General features: G+C 45.0%; 1 protein-coding gene across 5 annotated transcripts in view; it reads left to right on the plus strand.

Moving 5' to 3' along the window:
- ADAMTSL3 (ADAMTS like 3) overlaps positions 1 to 17,784 on the plus strand; it is a 387,010-nt gene that overhangs the window by 344,634 nt on the left and 24,592 nt on the right. For 4 of the 5 annotated variants that reach the window (XM_069558966.1, XM_069558965.1, XM_069558968.1 and 1 more), the window contains 2 exons: positions 10,098 to 10,281; positions 12,739 to 12,943. In XM_069558966.1, the coding sequence (XP_069415067.1) occupies positions 10,098 to 10,281; positions 12,739 to 12,943 (389 nt within the window). Of the gene's footprint in view, positions 1 to 1,150; positions 1,222 to 10,097; positions 10,282 to 12,738; positions 12,944 to 17,784 lie in introns of those variants that run through there. The other variant, XM_069558969.1, reaches the window with a different exon arrangement.

Genomic DNA, 17,784 nt, shown 5'->3' on the forward strand with positions numbered 1-17,784 from the left:
AGGTTTTTCTTAAGAAGGAGAAACATGTCCTCAAGCAAGATACATTGTTGTTATATAATCATTAGTTCAGTTCAGTTCAGTTCAGTTCAGTCGCTCAGTCGCTCCAACTCTTTGCAACCCCATGAACCGCAGCATGTCAGGCCTCCCTGTCCATCACCAACTCCCAGAGTCCACCCAGACCCATGTCCGTCGAGTCAATGATGCCATTCAACCATCTCATCCTCTGTTGTCCTCTTCTCCTCCTGCCCTCAATCTTTCCTAGCATCAGGGTCTTTTCCAATGAGTCAGCTCTTCACATCAAGTGGCCAAAGTATTGGAGTTTCAGCTTCAACATCAGTCCTTCCAATGAACACCCAGGACTGATCTCCTTTAGGATGGACTGGTTGGATCTCCTTGCAGTCCAAGGGACTCTCAAGAGTCTTCTCCAACACCACAGTTCAAAAGCATCAATTCTTTGGCGCTCAGATTTCTTTATAGTCCAACTCTCACATCCATACATGGAAAAACCATAGCCTTGACTAGACGGACCTTTGTTGGCAAAGTAATGTTAGCTCTGGGCTTAAAGAAAGTTAGTCTTAGGGGAAATAGATTGTTGTAGCAACTCAAAGCTTAAGAAAAAATATCTTAAGTGACTAAGACAAGGAATGTAGAAAAAAAGTTTGTCTCTTTCTCCTCCTCGAGGGTCCTGGTCCTCTTATTGACCTACCTAAGAATTAGCTCTTTCACTGTCCTTTAAACCACCTGAATTCTTATCTCCTATGTGAATCCTTCTCTGATTGCTTTGGACCTCTCCTTTCTCACCGCTTGGTCCCTGACTGAGTCCTGACACACATTAGTCTCCAGTTGTTTCCTCCACTAAACTGTGGGTCCCTTCATGCTAGAGACCATGTCTAATGTTTCTTTTGTGCCCTAAGAATATAATATAGTATGAGGCACCCAGCAGGTGCTCAATAATTACTAATCAGTGGAGTCAGTATTATAGTTTGGGAAAGGTCATTGCAGTGAGCCTCTGGAACAGGATGGCACTTGGATGCTTCTGCTGCTGTCTTTAGGGATAATATCTGGAGCTCAGCAAACTCTTAACACCAGAATGAGCATCAAGTTGCGATGGTTTGAAGACTCAATAAATAATGCTCCTCTTTCTCCCCAGAGTTTGGAAGCAATTGAGAGTTGATCCCAGAAGTCAGCTAGACTGACATGAGATATCATTCATTACTCCCCCTTTGTATCTCCAGCACCTCAGACAGGTGTAAGTATTAAATAAATGTCACATAAATGGATAATATTGGATCAGTGGCAGAACCAGTATGAGATTATAGAATCCACTGCTGAACTAAGGGGATGATGGAAAGAGCTGTCTCCATGGCTTTTCTTGTTGGCAGTTAGAGGAACCCAGAGACATAAATGGGTTTCCCTGATGGTTCAGCAGTAAAAAAAAAAAAAAAATCCACCTGCAATTCGGGAGACCCAGGTTTCATCCCTGGATCGGAAAGGTCGCCTGGAGGAGGCAATGGCAACCCACTCCAGTGTTGTCGCCTGGGAATCCCGTGGACAGAACAGTCTGGCGGGCTGCCGTCCCTAAGGTTGCAAAGAGTTGGAGACAGCCAAGCACACATGCAGGCACAGAGACATAATAGATGGGGAGTTGGACTAGTCACGCGTGAAGCCCTTTCATGTCATTACCTCTTTTGATGTTTACAATAGCACAATGTTGGGGGCAGTAATCTTCTATCCAGTTGTATAAATGAGGAAACCTGACTCATAAAAGTGTGTGCTAGATCCCAAATATATATTTGTCTCTTTCAGTGTTCCTCATATCACCCCCCTGGACTCTCAGTGCGGGCCAGAAAGACCTTGGTATGCCTCTTGTTGTTGTTCAGTCTCTGAGTCACGTCTGACTCATTGTGACCCCATGGACTGCAGCACGCCAGGCCCAAAGACCTCTGTGGTCCTCTGGGATCTTAATATGGAAGATTTTCAACAGATGGGGTAGGCTTAGCCTGTCTAAGCCTAGTCTTAGCTAGTGCCTTCCCTCAGGTCCCTGAGAAGTCAGTTCCAGCCTTACCCCTCCCTTCCCCCCTCCACTCAGGGGTCTGCATGGTGTCTCAGTTCTGCCCCACACATCTCTTCTCTTCAGACATCTCTGCAGTCGGGCAGCTCATGACTGTAGTCACGTGACTGAGGAATCAAGATTGACGTCACACAATATACAGCATTCCTCCACCATTGTCTGCCCTTACACTTACGCTGCACAACTTTCCTAAAAGCATGCACCTGTCACCATGTGAGGTCCCCTCTAAAGCACCACCCCTTGTCCTGTTCCCAAAGCTGTCTGGTGGGGAGGAGCCTGTCAGCCCCAGTTGCTTCCTTCAGTCCCTTCTGGAATTCTGGTGAATGTATTTTTTCCTACCTTGTTAGTTAGGCTGTAAACCCTGAAGACATGTAGAGATGCTATGTGTTAGTGTAGCTAAGAACCTGTTCAACTTGTACCTTCCATGTGGAACCTTTAAAAAAAAATTCATTCCTGAGGAAGCCCAGGGAGCTCATATCCCAAATGAGCATCATTATTTGTGGTAACACAGGTATTGGTTTCTACTTGCAAAATGATCGCTAACTTGGTAAATGTCTATAGAGGCAGGATTTGCTAAGGATTGTTGAATCAATTCTTTCATTGGTCTTCTTTCACAAGTATGTTTTCCCACACATATTAACTTTGTTATGTTTCAGTGCTTAGTCACAAGAACCTAATCAAGGTATGTCTTGCAAAACTCTTTAAGAGGCCAAGAGAGAGGGGCAGAGTTAAGAAAATCAAAATGTTTATGAGAATGAGGTTTAACTCTGTGGCTGAGGACTTGCAAAGCATGAAGATAATGGGACCCTTCATTCTCAAAATAGTGACATATTATCTACAGCTACAGATCCATTCTAAAGGAGATTGGTCCTGGGTGTTCTTTGGAAGGAATGATGCTAAAGCTGAAACTCCAGTACTTTGGCCACCTCATGCGAAGAGTTGACTCATTGGAAAATACTGTGATGCTGGGAGGGATTGGGGGCAGGAGGAGAAGGGGACAACAGAGGATGAGATGGCTGGATGGCATCACCGACTCGATGGATGTGAATCTGAGTGAACTCTGGGAGTTGGTGATGGATAGGGAGGGCTGGCGTGCTGCAATTCATGGGGTCGCAAAGAGTCAGACACAACTGAGCGACTGAAATGAACTGAACAGATTCTTTATTGAGAATAAAGATCCTTGGTACTTAGGATAAAAAAGAAAATCAGAAATGCCTGTATCACAGGGAACCTGTACTGCTGATCTCAGCTCCTTGTAGCTTAAAATGAGTGAATTGCAGAAGGACACACAGAAGTTGCTGTCTGACCTCATGTTTTATTGTGTCTACTCTAAGTGGCAGCCCACCCCAGTGTGCTTGCCTGGAGAATCCCAGGGATGGGGGAGCCGGTGGGCTGCCGTCTATGGGGTCGCACAGAGTCAGACACGACTGAAGTGACTTAGCAGCAGCAGCAGCATAGGAACAGTAAAGGCTGCATCGTTTCAATCTTTTAAATCCTTAGCCAGTGTCTTTCAATTTCAGGTTAGGTCATGTAGAATGTAACTCTGCAAATAGAGATTCTAGAGATGTGGATGCAGGGAGAGCACAGAAGGAGAAAGTCGTGTTGAGTCGCCATTCAACAAGCCAGCTCATGTTATTTATGAGATGATTATCTAGGGGTATTTACGTGATACCGTTTTCTCTTCTTTTAGACATAATGCTACCATCCTTACAAGCACCTTCGTCCATTCATTCAACATTAGTCTGTTTGCACTACCATAACAACGTAGCACAGACCAGCATGGAGGGGGTGGCTTATAAACAACAGGCATTTCATTTATTTCTTGCAGTTCTGAAGGCAGGGAAATCCAAGATCAAGGTAGGGCCAGATCTGATGTCTGATGAGGGCCAGCTTCCTGGTTCACAGACAGTCATCTTTTCTCTGTGTCCTCTTATGGCCAAAGCAATAAAGGGGCTCCCTGGGGCTTCTTTCATTAGGACACTAATCTCACTCATGAGGGCTCCGCCTATGAGACCTGATTACTCCCCAAAGCCCCCACCTCCTGGGTGTTAGGATGTGACACAAATTTTAGAGAGACACAAACATTCAGACACAAACACAGCCATATTCAACAAGTATTTGCCCAGTGCTTGCTTGCTTCTGCCAGAGCTGGGAATACGTAGATGACCTAGCCCTTGAGAGGCTCATAGTCTAGAGAAGGAGATGCTCATGTGAACAGATATTTTGAAGCAGAGTGACAAACGCAGTAATAGTTGTTTGTTGTTCAGCCGCTAAGTCATGTCTGACACTGTGCGACCCTGTGGACTGCAGCATGCCACACTTGGCTGTCCTTCACTGTCTCCTGGAGTTTGCTCAAAGTCACGTCCACTGAGTCGGTGATGCCATCTAACCATCTCATCCCTCATCCTCTGCCACCTCCTTTGTCGTTTGCCGTTTGCCTTCAGTCTTTCCCAGCATCAGGCTCTTTTCCAGTGACTCAGTTCCAAAGGACATAGTAGCTCTGAGGAGGGGTCTCTAATGCTCTCTGGAGAAGCCAACCAAGTTTCCACATAAGTCAGAATGTTGCTCTGGGAGGAGGAAGAAGAATGTTCCAGGCAGAGAAATCAGGATGTGCAAAGGCAGAGAGAAGTTCCATGTGGAATGGAACATGAAAATCAAATGAATACCTTCAAATCAGTTAATTAAAAGATCGGATACTCATGAGGCTGAAATTGCTGGTAAAGGTGACATCTTTGGAATATTTAAAACTTTGATTTATTGAAACTACCTACATTGTTCTACCACCTCCTGCACACACACACATGCACCACACACACACACATACACACACACACACAAACACACACGTGTACATTGTGGAATATGCCAAGCCTTCAGTGGCTATCATTTCAAAGAAATTCATTTGTCACCTTAACAAATACTGGCTGAGCACCTAAGTATGTAATGGGTCTAGTCTCAAGGATTTGGCATTCCCGTCGGAGAGATGGATAATAAACCAGTAAACAAATAGTGTACAGGCTATTTCTCTGTGGAAAGTGCTATGAAGAAAAGCAAATAGGGTGGTGAGCCCCGTGGTGATTGTGCATCACCACTTTAGCCTTCTGAGGAGGTGATACGTGAGTCCAGACCTAAAAGATAGGGTAGAGCCATCCATCCCAAGAGGTGAGGAAAGAGCATTTCTGGCAGAGGGAACAGTAAGTGCGAGGACTCTAAAGTGAGCACAGGCTGTGCATGGTCAAGGAACAGAAGGAAGATTTGTGTGGTGAGGGTTCAGTGGGGTAGAAGGAGAAGGTGTGTGCGATGAAGCTGGAGATCTTCTGAGGACCAAATCATTCAAGGCTTTGAAGGTCAAGGTAAAGACTGGAGTTTCATTCCCAAAACATGAGAAGCCACTGAGGAGTTCTATATGGGAGGAAATAATGATCTACTTTTTCAATTCATTTGTGTCAAAAAACATTCATCATAAAACAAAAAAAATCAAATTGAACCTCATCAAAAATATGCTAACCAAAGACACTATTAAGAATATGAACACATAAACCTTAGACTGGGAGAAAGATTGGCAGTCCTGTGTCTGATAAAGAACTTATATCCAGAATATATGAGGAACAATGAACTCTCCCCTCCCTGAGAAAGACAATGGCAAAAGACTTGAAGTTCACAAACAAGACTGACAGATGGAATCAGGAAAATGAAAATTGAAAGCACAATGAGATGCCGTATCGCGCCTACCAGAAGAGTGAAAACCAATTGATGCCATAAACTTTTTGGCATCAAAAGAAATTCCCAATGCACTGCAGATAGATGGATAAAGTGGGACAGCCACATTGGAAAACTGTGTGGCAGTTTCTAATAAAGTTATGCACATACCTACCCTTGACCCAACAATTCCAAACACAGGTATTTACCCAAGAAAAATGAAAACATGTTCACAAAAAAAGAAAAACATACAAGCATGTTCTTTGCAGTTTTTACTTCATAATGACTATTAATAGAAGAATGGATAAACTATGGTATATTCATACAATGGAGTAGTATTCAGCAATAAAAAGGAATGAGTTACTGATATACACAATATGTGTGAATCTCAAAAATATGTGTGAATCTTCTTTTAAGCAAAAGAAGACAGACAGAGAAGAGCACATATTGTATGAAGTCCAAGAACAGATAGTACTGATGTATGTTGACAGAAATAAAGAAGTAGTTGCCTAGGAGGAGGGGCAGTACAGTTCAGTTCAGTTGCTCAGTCATGTCCAACTCTTTGTGACCCCATAGGCCACAGCACGCCAGGCTCCCCTGTCCATCACTAACTCCCAGAGTTTACTCAAACTCATGTCCATCGAGTCGGTGATGCCATCCAACCATCTCATCCTCTATCGTCCCCTTCTCCTCCAGCCTTCAATCTTTCCCAGCCTCAGGGTCTTTTCCAGTGAGTCAGTTCTTCGCATCACGTGGCCAAAGTATTGGAGTTTTAGCTTCAGCATCAGTCCTTCCAATGAACACCCAGGACTGATCTCCTTTAGGATGGACTGGTTGGATCTCCTTGCAGTCCAAGGGACTCTTCAGAAGTCTTCTCCAACACCACAGTTCAAAAGCATCAATTCTTCGGCGCTCAGCCTTCTTCACAGTCCAACTCTCACATCCATGCATGACCACTGGAAAAACCATAGCCTTGACTAGATGGACCTTTGTTGGCAAAGTAATATCTCTGCTTTTCAATATGCTATCTAGGTTGGTCATAACTTCCCTTCCAAGGAGGAAGCGTCTTTTAATTTCATGGCTGCAGTCACCAACTGCACCAGTTTTGGAGCCCCCAAAAATGAAGTCTGGCACTGTTTCCCCGTATATTTGACATGAAGTGATGGGACCAGATGCCATGATCTTCGTTTTCTGAATGTTGAGCTTTAAGCCAACTTTTTCACTCTCCTCTTTCACTTTCATCAAGAGACACTTTAGTTCTTCTTTGATTTCTGCCATAAGAGTGGGTGTCATTTGCATATCTGAGGTTATTGATATTTCTCCCAACAATCTTGATTCCAGCTTGTGCTTCTTCCAGCCCAGATTTTGTGTGATGTGTTCTGCATATAAGTTAAATAAGCAGGGTGACATTATACAGCCTTGATGTACTCCTTTCTCGATTTGGAACCAGTCTGTTGTTCCATGTCCAGTTCTAACCGTTGCTTCCTGACCTGCATACAGATTTCTCAGGAGGCAGGCAAGGTGGTCTGGTATACCCATCTCTTGAAGAATTTTCCACGGTTTATTGTGATCCACACAGCCAAAGGCTTTGGCGTAGTCAATAAGCAGCAGTAAATGGTTTTCTGGAACACTGTTGCTTTTTCAATGATCCAGTGAATGTTGGCAATTTGATCTCCACTTCTTCTGCCTTTTCTAAATCCAGCTTGAACATCTGGAAGTTCACAGTTCACATACTATTGAAGCATGGCTTGGAGAATTTTGAGCCTTACTTTGCTAGCATGTGAGATGAGTACAATCGTGCAGTAGTTGGAACAATCTTGGCATTGCCTTTCTTTGGAATTGGAACGAAAACTGACCTTTTCCAGTCCTGTGACCACTGCTGAGTTTTCCAAATTTGCTTGCATATTGAGTGCAGCACTTTCACAGCATCATCTTTTAGGATTTGAAGTAACTGGAATTCCATCACCTCCATTAACTTTGTTCGTACTAATGCTTCCTAAGACCCACTTGACTTCACATTCCAGGATGTCTGGCTCTAGGTGAGTGACCACATCATTATGGTAATCTGGGTCATGATGACCTTTTTTGTATAGTTCTTCTGTGTATTCTTGCCACCTCTTCTTAATATCTTCTGCTTATGTTAGGTCCATAACATTTCTGTCCTTTATTGTGCCCATCTTTGCATGAAATGTTCCCTTGGTATCTCTTAATTTTCTTGAAGAGATCTCTAGTCTTTTCCACTCTATTATTTTCCTCTGTTTCTTTGCATTAGTCACTGAAGAAGGCTTTCTTCTCTCTCCGTGCTATTCTTTGGAACTCTGCACTCAGATGGGTATATCTTTCCTTTTCTCCTTTGTCTTTAGCTTCTCCTCTTTTCTCAGCTATTTGTAAGGCCTCCTCAGACAACCATTTTGCATTTTTGCATTTCTTTTTGTTGGGGATGGTCTTGCTCACTGCCTCTTGTACAATATCATAAACCTCAGTCCATAGTTCTTCAGGCACTCTATCAGATCTAATCCCTTGAATGTATTTGTCATTTCCACTGTATAATCATAAGGGATTTGATTTAGGTCTTCCATTCACAAAGTAGTGGTTTTCCCTGCTTTTTCAATTTAAGTCTGAATTTGGCAATAATGAGTTCATGATCTGAGCCGCAGTCAGCTACCAGTCTTGTTTTTGCTGACTGTATGGAGCTTCTCCATCTTTGGTTGCAAAGAATGTAATCACTCTGATTTTGGTGTTGACCATCTGGTAATGTCCATGTGCAGAGTCTTCTCTTGTGTTGTTGGAAGACGGTATTTGCTATGACCAGTGTGTTCTTTTGGCAAAACTCTGTTAGCTTTTAACCTGCATCATAGATGAGAGGACACTTTGTGAGTGATGAAATGTATATACCTTGCTCTGGATCATGGTTACCTAAGTACATACAATTGTGAAAACTCATAGAACTGCATGTTTGACATATGAGCATTTTTTCTTATATGAATTATAACTCAATAAGAAGAGGTGTATTTATTAAAAGAAATGCATGTATGTCTTGCCTTAAACTGTCTTGCCTTTATGAAATCTGACATAGAGTTAGTTATGGCATCAGACATACTGGGTTCCAGTCCAGCTGCAGGACCTCGGAGAAGTCACATAGCTTCTTTCCATTTCAACCTCTGCAAGTAAAAATAATCTAAATCACAAGATGGCTATGAGAATTAGATGGAAAATTGATGTTAAAGTGTTTAACTCAGTACCTATCACCTGGAAACTTCTCAATAAACTTAGCTATTTCTAAAAAATGTTTTAAATAAACTGTAGGGCACCTAAAAATGTGTACTGTTCTGCTTTGCAAATGATATGCAACTTAGGACAAAATTCCAAAATGAAAAGGAAGGACTGGAAAAGTTAAGCTAAAGGTATAGGTGTTCTCCGTGGAGCAGCCAGTGGACACAGCTGGCAGCAATTTCTTACTTGTGATTATTACAAGATAATCTGGTACTTTCTGTGATCATACACAAATCTGTCATCGTCATGTCCAACTTTATCTTTTTATCCAGTGTCAAAAGGGAAAGGAAAGGCTGCTTGGAATGAGGACTAAAAGGAAAACAAACCATGATTATTGGAGGTGGTCAGCTTCAGCTTTTTTAAAGGAAACTCCTGTTTTCACAGAGGGCTCTATGGCAAATTATTTATTCAGCTTCAGGTCTCATCTGAAGTTTAAATTAAGAATTAGTGGAGAAGTAAGAATGGAATTCAAATGTATCTTGAACCTGTCTGCTTAATCCCTGCTAAATCATCTTTCGTCTCTCTCAGTCTGATCCACTTTTGAGAAAGAGAATGCATTAGGGCATCCCCGGAGAGACCCTCCTCTCTTGTCCTCTTGGCTCTGCTTGGAGAGTCTTGAGAAGCCGGCCCACTGCACAGAGTTTCTCCTCCTTCTCTGGGACTTTTCTGGCAGACCTAGCTGGCCTGAGACAACCCCTTTCCCAGGCTGTATGTCTTGCCTTGAACTGTCAAGGGGCCTTTGTGAAATGTGAGGTAGTATTTTGAAAGAGTTAGATTTGGCATCAGACACACTGGGTTCCAGTCCAGCTATAGGACCAAGGGCTCCATCTTGGCTGTAACAACCCCCCGCAGTTATGACAACGAGCTAGTCAAGGGAAAATGAGATAAAGGACCCCTTCACCCCACCTGATGGCAGATTCTCTGTGTGCTGCTCAGAGAGCCCGACGGGCAGCTAACCAGAAAGCAGCTCGTGGTGGTCTTTGGCCGGGTTGTCCCCAGCCCATCCTCCCTTCTCCTCCGGCGGCCATCTGTGACATTCCTTTTCTTTCTGCAGAGACTTTCTGGGAGCTTGGCAACTGGACTCATTGTTCTGCCACGTGCGGCCACTTGGGAGCCCAAGTTCAGAGACCCCAGTGCCTGATGGCCAATGGGCAGGAAGTGAGCGAGGCCTTCTGTGACCAGCTCCGCAAGCCACGGGCTGCGTTCCAGCCCTGTAACATCCGGGACTGCCCCCCAAGGTGTGTGCAGTCACTCTTCTCTCCTTGCTACCAGTGTTTGACTTGTTTTAAAATGCATAGTAATTTGGACTGAATATCTCAGCCACTAATATTTGTTTTATGTGGACTCTACTAGGTGCTCAGCAAAGTAGTTTATGTGGATCACTTCAGTGTCACCTGTCAAGTCAATATTGTTCATTTTCTTTTTTAAAAACTTTATTTTATTTTATTTTTTTGTTATGCTACACCATGTAACCAACCAGGGATTGAACAAAGTCCCGTGCACCAGAAGCTCAGAGTCTTAACCGCTGGACCTCCAGGGATGTCTCCAGTGTTGTTCATACTCTATTGAACAGTTGGAAAAACTCGCCTAGGCCACACAGTTGTGAGTGCCAGAATTCAAATCGGGTTAGTCTGAACAGAGCTTCTGGTCTTAATTGCCACTCTCACCTGCTCCCTGCACTCACAATGTACCTTAAGAGCACAGGGAAGTTGGCTTCATGGGTTCACCTCAGAGATATGGCAGTAGGCCAGCATCACAAGAGGCACTCATGAAAAGCACCATTCCTTAGACTCTACCCCCACGGGTGGTGTTGTTCAGTTGTATGTCATGTCTGTCTTTTTGTGACCAATAGACTGCAGCACGCCAGGCCTCCTTGCCCCTCACCATCTCTCGGAGTTTGCCCAAATTCATGTTCATTGCATTGGTGATGCTGTCTAGCCATCTCATCCTCTAATGCCCTCTTGTCCTTCTGCCCTACATCTTTCCCAGCATCAGGGACTTTTCCAGTGAGTCATCTGTTCTCATCAGGTGACCAAAATGCTGGAGCTTCAGCTTTAGCATTAGTCCCTCCAGTGAATATTCAGGTTGATCTCCCTAAAGATTGACTGGTTTGATATCCTTGCTGTCCAAAGGACTTTCAGGAGTCTTCCCCAGCACCACAGTTCAAAGGCATCCTCACTTCTTTGGTGTTCTGCCTTCTTCGTGGTCCAGCTCTCACAACTGTACATGCCCACTGGGAAGACCACAGTCTTGACTATACGGACCTTTGTTGGCAGAGTAATAATGTCTCTGCTTTTTAATACACTGTCGAGGTTTCTCATCACTTTCCTGGCAAGAAGCAATCATCTTCTGATTTCATGGCTGCAGTCACCATCCACAGTGATTTTGGAGCCCAAGAAGAGGAAATCTGTCACTACTTCCACCTTTTCCCCTTCTATTTGCCATGCAGAAATGCAGCCGGATGCCATGGTCTTAGTTTTTTTTTGCTATGTAGTCTTAAGCTGGCTCTTTCACTCTGTTCCTTCACCCTCATCAAGAGGCTCTTTAGTTCCTCTTCACTTTCTGCCATTAGAGTGGTATCATCTGCACATCCAGGGGTAAAGCCATTAATAACCTTTCGATATCATAGATGACACAAATCAATAGTTTTAAATGTATCCAAAATCAAACTCATAATCTCCACCAAATCTGATCTGCCCCTAGTTCATGTTTCAGATCACAATGACTACATCGAAAGCTACCCACCCCCCTTTTCCTCTCACTTCCACCCATTCCTGTTCGTTTCCCACTGTTCCCAATGTCTTTGTCATTCCTCACAGGGGCCACGACAGGAGCCTCCTGAGTTTTGTCTCCTCTCTAGAGTGCCTTGTCCACTCTATAAGCAGAAACATCTTTTATTTATTTTTTATTGGAGGATAGTTGCTTTATGATGTCTTTCTACTGTACAGCAGAGTTAATCAGTCACATGTATACATACATGCCCTCTTCTTTGGATTTCTTTCCCATTTAGGTCACTACAGGATGCTAAGTAGAGTTCCCTGTGCGATACAGCAGGTTTTCATTAGTTATCTGTTTTATACAGAGTAGTGTACATATGTCAATCCCAGTCTCCCAATTCATCTTCCCAGATGGCAATAATGGTAAAGAATCTGTCTCCCAATGCAGGAGCTGCAGGAGACTGGTTCTATCCCTGGGTTGGTAAGATCCTCTGGGGGAGGAGATAGCAACCTCTCCAGTATTCTTGCTTGGAAAATCCCATGGACAGAGGAGCCCAGTGGGCTACACCCCATGGGGTCGTAAGAATCAGACAAGTCTGAGCAACCAAACAACAACAAGGAGCACACAGGTGCTACCTCCTTTTTTCTTCCCTTTGGTTTCCATGAGTTGAAAATCACCTTTCCAAAATTTCCACCTAATTTTGCCCCAGCTCTGCTCTCTCAGGCCACACAGCTGATGGCTCTAACATCCCTGAGGATGACTTTGTCCCGCCCCGATGCTGTTGTCTCTACATGGTGATTCTGTTGCTTCTGAGTGAAAGGAAATCTGAGAGTATGGCTGCGAGTTATTGTGCTGCTGCCCACTCCCAGAGACACGTGTCGGCCCTGAAACAGTCACAATGCTAGGATGGGCTTTCTCTTTGGAAGACAGTCCCCATAGGTTCTGACCCACTAAGCTCCTGTAGTTTTTGTTCTTAGGTGGCTCACAGGCGCGTGGTCAGAGTGCTCTGTGTCTTGTGGTGAAGGATTCCGCAGTCGGCAAGTGACATGTAAGCGCACAAGAGCCAATGGAACGGTGCAGGCATTGCCGCCGAGAGTGTGCATCCTCAGAGACAGGCCTCTGGGGAGAAGACCGTGTTCCAGTCACCCCTGTGTTCAAGGGCTCTTCGAACAAGGGAACCAGGTAACGCTGACAAACCTAGTATTTAAAAATCATCCAGTCCCTGTGGTCAAACCCACACATCCAAAAAGGGGCTTCCCCTGGCAGTGCAGTGTTAGGACTTTGCCTTCCAATGCAAGGGATGTGGGTTCCATCCCTGGTCGGGGAGCTAAGATGCCACACGCCATGAGGCCAAAACATAAAACGAGCAATATCGTAACAGAGCCCCACCCGCCAGGGCCCTCCCCACAGCGGAGAGGAGAGCACCGACTCCTGCAGGACATTCAGGAAACTCATCTGCACAGGGCGCCGACCACACCGCACACCAGTGGTTCTCTTCTATCCTAGACCTCCTGGTCAATATTAACACAGGCTGCAGAGGTCAAAAGTTCCCCTCAGCCCTTCTGAAAGTGTTCAGTATTGTCAGTGTGGGAGAATAATGTACGCTTTCTGCACTTCTGCCCTGGGGTGCAGCAGTTTTTGCTCTTGAGAATCATTGTGCTAATTCTTAGGTCATTAACTCCAAGTCCTACATGACTATACACTTTCTCTAACTGGAGAGGATGCAAAACAGAGGGAGATACATCTTTCTGGAGAAATAAAGTTAATTAAAACTATGAGGAGCAAGGAGTTGGCAAAAACTATCCCCTCCACCACCAACATGAAAGGGGGGAGTGTAGGGGAAGGGGCACATGCCCCAGGGGACAGTCCAGTCTGTGAAGTTTCACCCAGTGGTGGAGGAGGGGCAGCTGGGTCAGGGTGGCGCCTCTTCTGGTCCCCAGGCATCTCCAGACCATCCTCTGAGCTGGCCAGGGCTCCTGATGGCCGTGGAGGTGCTGGATTTGAACCCCAATTTCCATTTGACTGGGTCTCAGGGAGCTCGGCAGGGCTGCTTTTGTCTTGGTCAGTCATCCATGGGTTGTTTCTAGGCCTACTTTACTTGTGCGGGTTTTGCTGGGCAGCCCACAACAGCAATGTAATATTATAAACCTCCATATTCTCCCAGCCATGCCCCTCTTTTTCCTGCTGAGGACAAAGGAAGGGGCTGGGGAGTGGACTGCCCGGCTTGGTAGGAGCGTCCGGCGGTATTGGCCACACTCAGGGGTAGTGGGTTCCCTCTGGGGCTTTGCTGCTAATGTCACGGATACCGTGGGTGTCTTGGGTGCCACAGGTGCCGCTGGTGTCTGGATGCCACTCTTGTCCGAGGTGCTGCTGGTGTCTTGGGTGTCATGGGTGCCAGTGATGTCACGGGTGCCGCTCTTGCAGTGGGTGCTGCTCTTGCCGTGGGTGTCATGAGTGCTGCTGGTGTCACAGGTGTCACTTGTGCCACGGGTGTCGTGGGTGCCACTGATGTCATGGGAGCTGCTGGTGTCTCGGCTGCCGCTGCTGTCTCGGGTATCACGGGTGCCGCTGGTGTCATGGGTGTCGCGCTTGTCGCGGCTATCACTGATGTCTTGGATGCCGCTGATGTCTCGGATGCTGCTGGTGTGTCGGATGCCACCTGTGCCGCAGATATCACTGGTGCCCCGGGTGTCAGGCATGCGGTGGGTATGGCAGCTGTCGGGGGTGCCATGGGTGGAGGGAGTGGCCCCATGGTCACACCAGGAAGATGGGGTAGGTGGGGGAATGGTAGGGTCAGTGATCTCGTCTGAATCGTGGATTGTCTCTGGTATCCAAATGGTCTCCCTCAGGAATAGCCAGGATGCTATGATGGTGGGAATCTGAAGGCTTTGAGGCTGAGGTTCTTGGATGGTGAAGTCCTTCATGGCAAGGGAGGGCTTCACAAGGATGGACTGGGGCCCCACCCTGGGTCTCTTCAAGCTCAGACTTTCTGAGCTCTGGCTTTTGGCCCACCTAGAGCCCAGAAGCTTATGCACTGTTACCTCCGAGTCCTCTTCACAGAGTGGCTGGAGTGGCTCCTTACCCACCTTGACCTATGGATGATGCCGAAGATAGGGTAAAGTAGCTCTGGTTGTCGGGTCAAGGGTCAGCATGCCTGCTATTGATGTTCCTATTTTAGGCAATGGCAAAGGCAATGGCAACCCACTCCAGTACTCTAGCCTGGAAAATCTCAAGGACAGAGGAGCCTGGTAGGCTGCAGTTCATGGGGTCGCAAAGACTCAGACACGACTGAGAGACTTCACTTTCACTTTTCACTTTCATGCATTGGAGAAGGAAATGGCAACCCACTCCAGTGTTCTTGCCTGGAGAATCCCAGGGACAGGGGAGCCTGGTGGGCTGCCATCTATGGGGTGGCACAGAGTCGGACACGACTGAAGCGACCTAGCAGCAGCAGAAAGCTAGAAGTCCAAAATCAAGGTGTTCTTAGGGTTGGTTTCAGTTACTGGCTTGTAGACAACCACCTTCTGATATTATTGTTCTTGCTGAGTCGTTAAGTCATGTCCAGCTCTTTTGCAACCCCATGGACAGGACTGTAGCCTGGCAGGCTCCTCTGTCTCTGTCCTCACATAACCTCTTCTCTCAGTACACACAGAAAAGAGAGAGAGTTCTGAGTGTCTCTTCTACTTCTTACAAAGCCACTTCCTCTCAGACTAAGGCCTCACCCTTTGGCCTCATTTAACTTCTAACCTCCTTAGGACCCTATCTCTAAATATAGTCACATTGGTGGTTAGGACCTCACTGTATAAATTCTGAGGGATATAGTTTGGTCCATAACATTCTGCATTTCCCCCCAAATTTATGTCCTTGTGTCCACAATATACTCACCCCATCTCAACATCCCCAGAATTCTTTTTTAAAAATTAATTTATTTTTTAATTGAAGGATAATTGCTTTCCACAATTTTGTTATTTTCCGTCAAACCTCAACATGAATCAGCCATAGGTATATATATGTCCCCTCCATTTTAAACCTCTGTCCCATCTCCCTCTCCATCCCACCCCTCTAGGTTGATACAGAACCATTGTTTGCGTTCTCAGAGACATACAGTAAATTCCCATTGGCTATCTATTTTACATATGGTAATGTAAGTTTCCATGTTACTCTCTCCATGCATCTCAGCCTCTCCTCCCCTTTCCCCATGTCCATAAGTCTGTTCTCTGTTTCTCCACTGTAGCGCCGCAAATAAATTCTTCAGTACCATTTTTCTAGATTCCATATATATGCTTAAGAATATGATAATTATCTTTCTCTTTCTGACTTACTTCACTCTGTATAATAGGCTCTAGGTTTATCTGCCTCATTAGGATGGATGCAAATGTGTTCCTTTTAGGGCTGAGCAGCTATGGCTTTTCCAGTAGTCATGTATGGATGTGAGAGTTGGACTGTGAAGAAAGCCAAGTGCTGAAGAATTGATGCTTTTAAACTGTGGTGTTGGAGAAGACTCTTGAGAGTCCCCTGGACTGCAAGGAGATCCAACCAGTCCATTCGAAAGGAGATCAGGCCTGGGTGTTCTTTGGAAGGAATGATGCTAAAGCTGAAACTCCAGTACTTTGGACACCTCATGCGGAGAGTTGACTCATTGGAAAAGACTCTGATGCTGGGAGGGGTTGAGGGCAGGAGGAAAAGGGGATGACAGGATGAGATGGCTGGATGGCATCACTGACCTGATGGACGTGAGTCTGAGTGAACTCCGGGAGTTGGTGATGGACAGGGAGGCCTGGCGTGCTGCTGTTCATGGGGTCGCAGAGTCGGACACGACTGAGCAACTGAACTGAACTGAACTGAATATTCCATGTGTATATGTACCACAACTTCTTTATCCATTCTACTGTTGATGGACGTCTAGGTTGCTTCCATGTTCTAGCTGTTGTAAATAGCGCTGCAGCGAACATTGGGGAACGTGTGTCTTTTTCAATTTTGGTTTCCTTAGGGTATATGCCTAGAAGTGGGATTGCTGGGTCATATGGTGGTTTTATTCCTAGTTTTTAAGGAACTGCCATACCATCTTCCATACTGGCTGTATCAATTTACATTCCCACCAACAGTGCAAGAGGGTTCCCTTTTCTACACATCCTCTTCAGCAATTGTTGTTTGCATACTTTTTGATAATGGCCATTCTGACCGGTGTGAGGTGATAATCTCATTGTAGTTTTGATTTGCATTTCTCTAATAACAATCAATATTGAACATCTTTTCATGTGTTTGTTAGCCATCTGTATGTCTTCTTTAGAGAAATGTCTTGTGTGGGTCTTTTGCCCCACGTTTTGATTCAGTGGTTTGTTTTTCTGGTAGTGAGTTATATGCGCTGCTTGTATATTTTGGAAATTAATTTTTTGTCAGTTGTTTCATCTGCTATTATTTTCTGCCATTCTGAGGGTTGTCTTTTCACCTTGCTTGTAGTTTCCTTTGCTGTGCAAAACCTTTCAAGTTTAATCAGACCCACGTGTTTACTTCTGTTTTTATTTCCATTACTCTAGGAGGTGGGTCATGGAGGTTGTTGCTTTGATTTATGTCATCGAGTGTTCTGCCTATGCTTTCCTCTAAGAGTTTTATAGTTTCTGACCTTACATTTAGGTCTTGAATCCATTTTGAGTTTATCTTTGTATATGGTGTTAGGAAATGTTCTAATTTGGTTTTTTTACATCAACATCCTCAGAATTCTTAAACCATTCAAACATCAATTCCAAGTACAAACCTCATTAAAATATCACTTTGTCAGGTACGGATGAGAAGTGACAGACAAAATTAATCCTCGCCGAACCCATAAAGGAAAATACAACATATTGTTGAAACACATAACAGAAAATTTGGATAAGTAAAGGTACTCTGAGTGCTATGAAGGAGCCCATTCCCTTAAATGAACCAGAACACATGCTTCCAATTCAAATTGCCATAGAATTCTTTTCTCAGAACCTCATATGATTTTGACATTCATATGGGAGAGTGAGTGAGGACAAGAGATT

Source organism: Ovis canadensis, chromosome 18 (assembly GCF_042477335.2).
Source record: "Ovis canadensis isolate MfBH-ARS-UI-01 breed Bighorn chromosome 18, ARS-UI_OviCan_v2, whole genome shotgun sequence".
Classification (NCBI taxonomy): domain Eukaryota; kingdom Metazoa; phylum Chordata; class Mammalia; order Artiodactyla; family Bovidae; genus Ovis; species Ovis canadensis.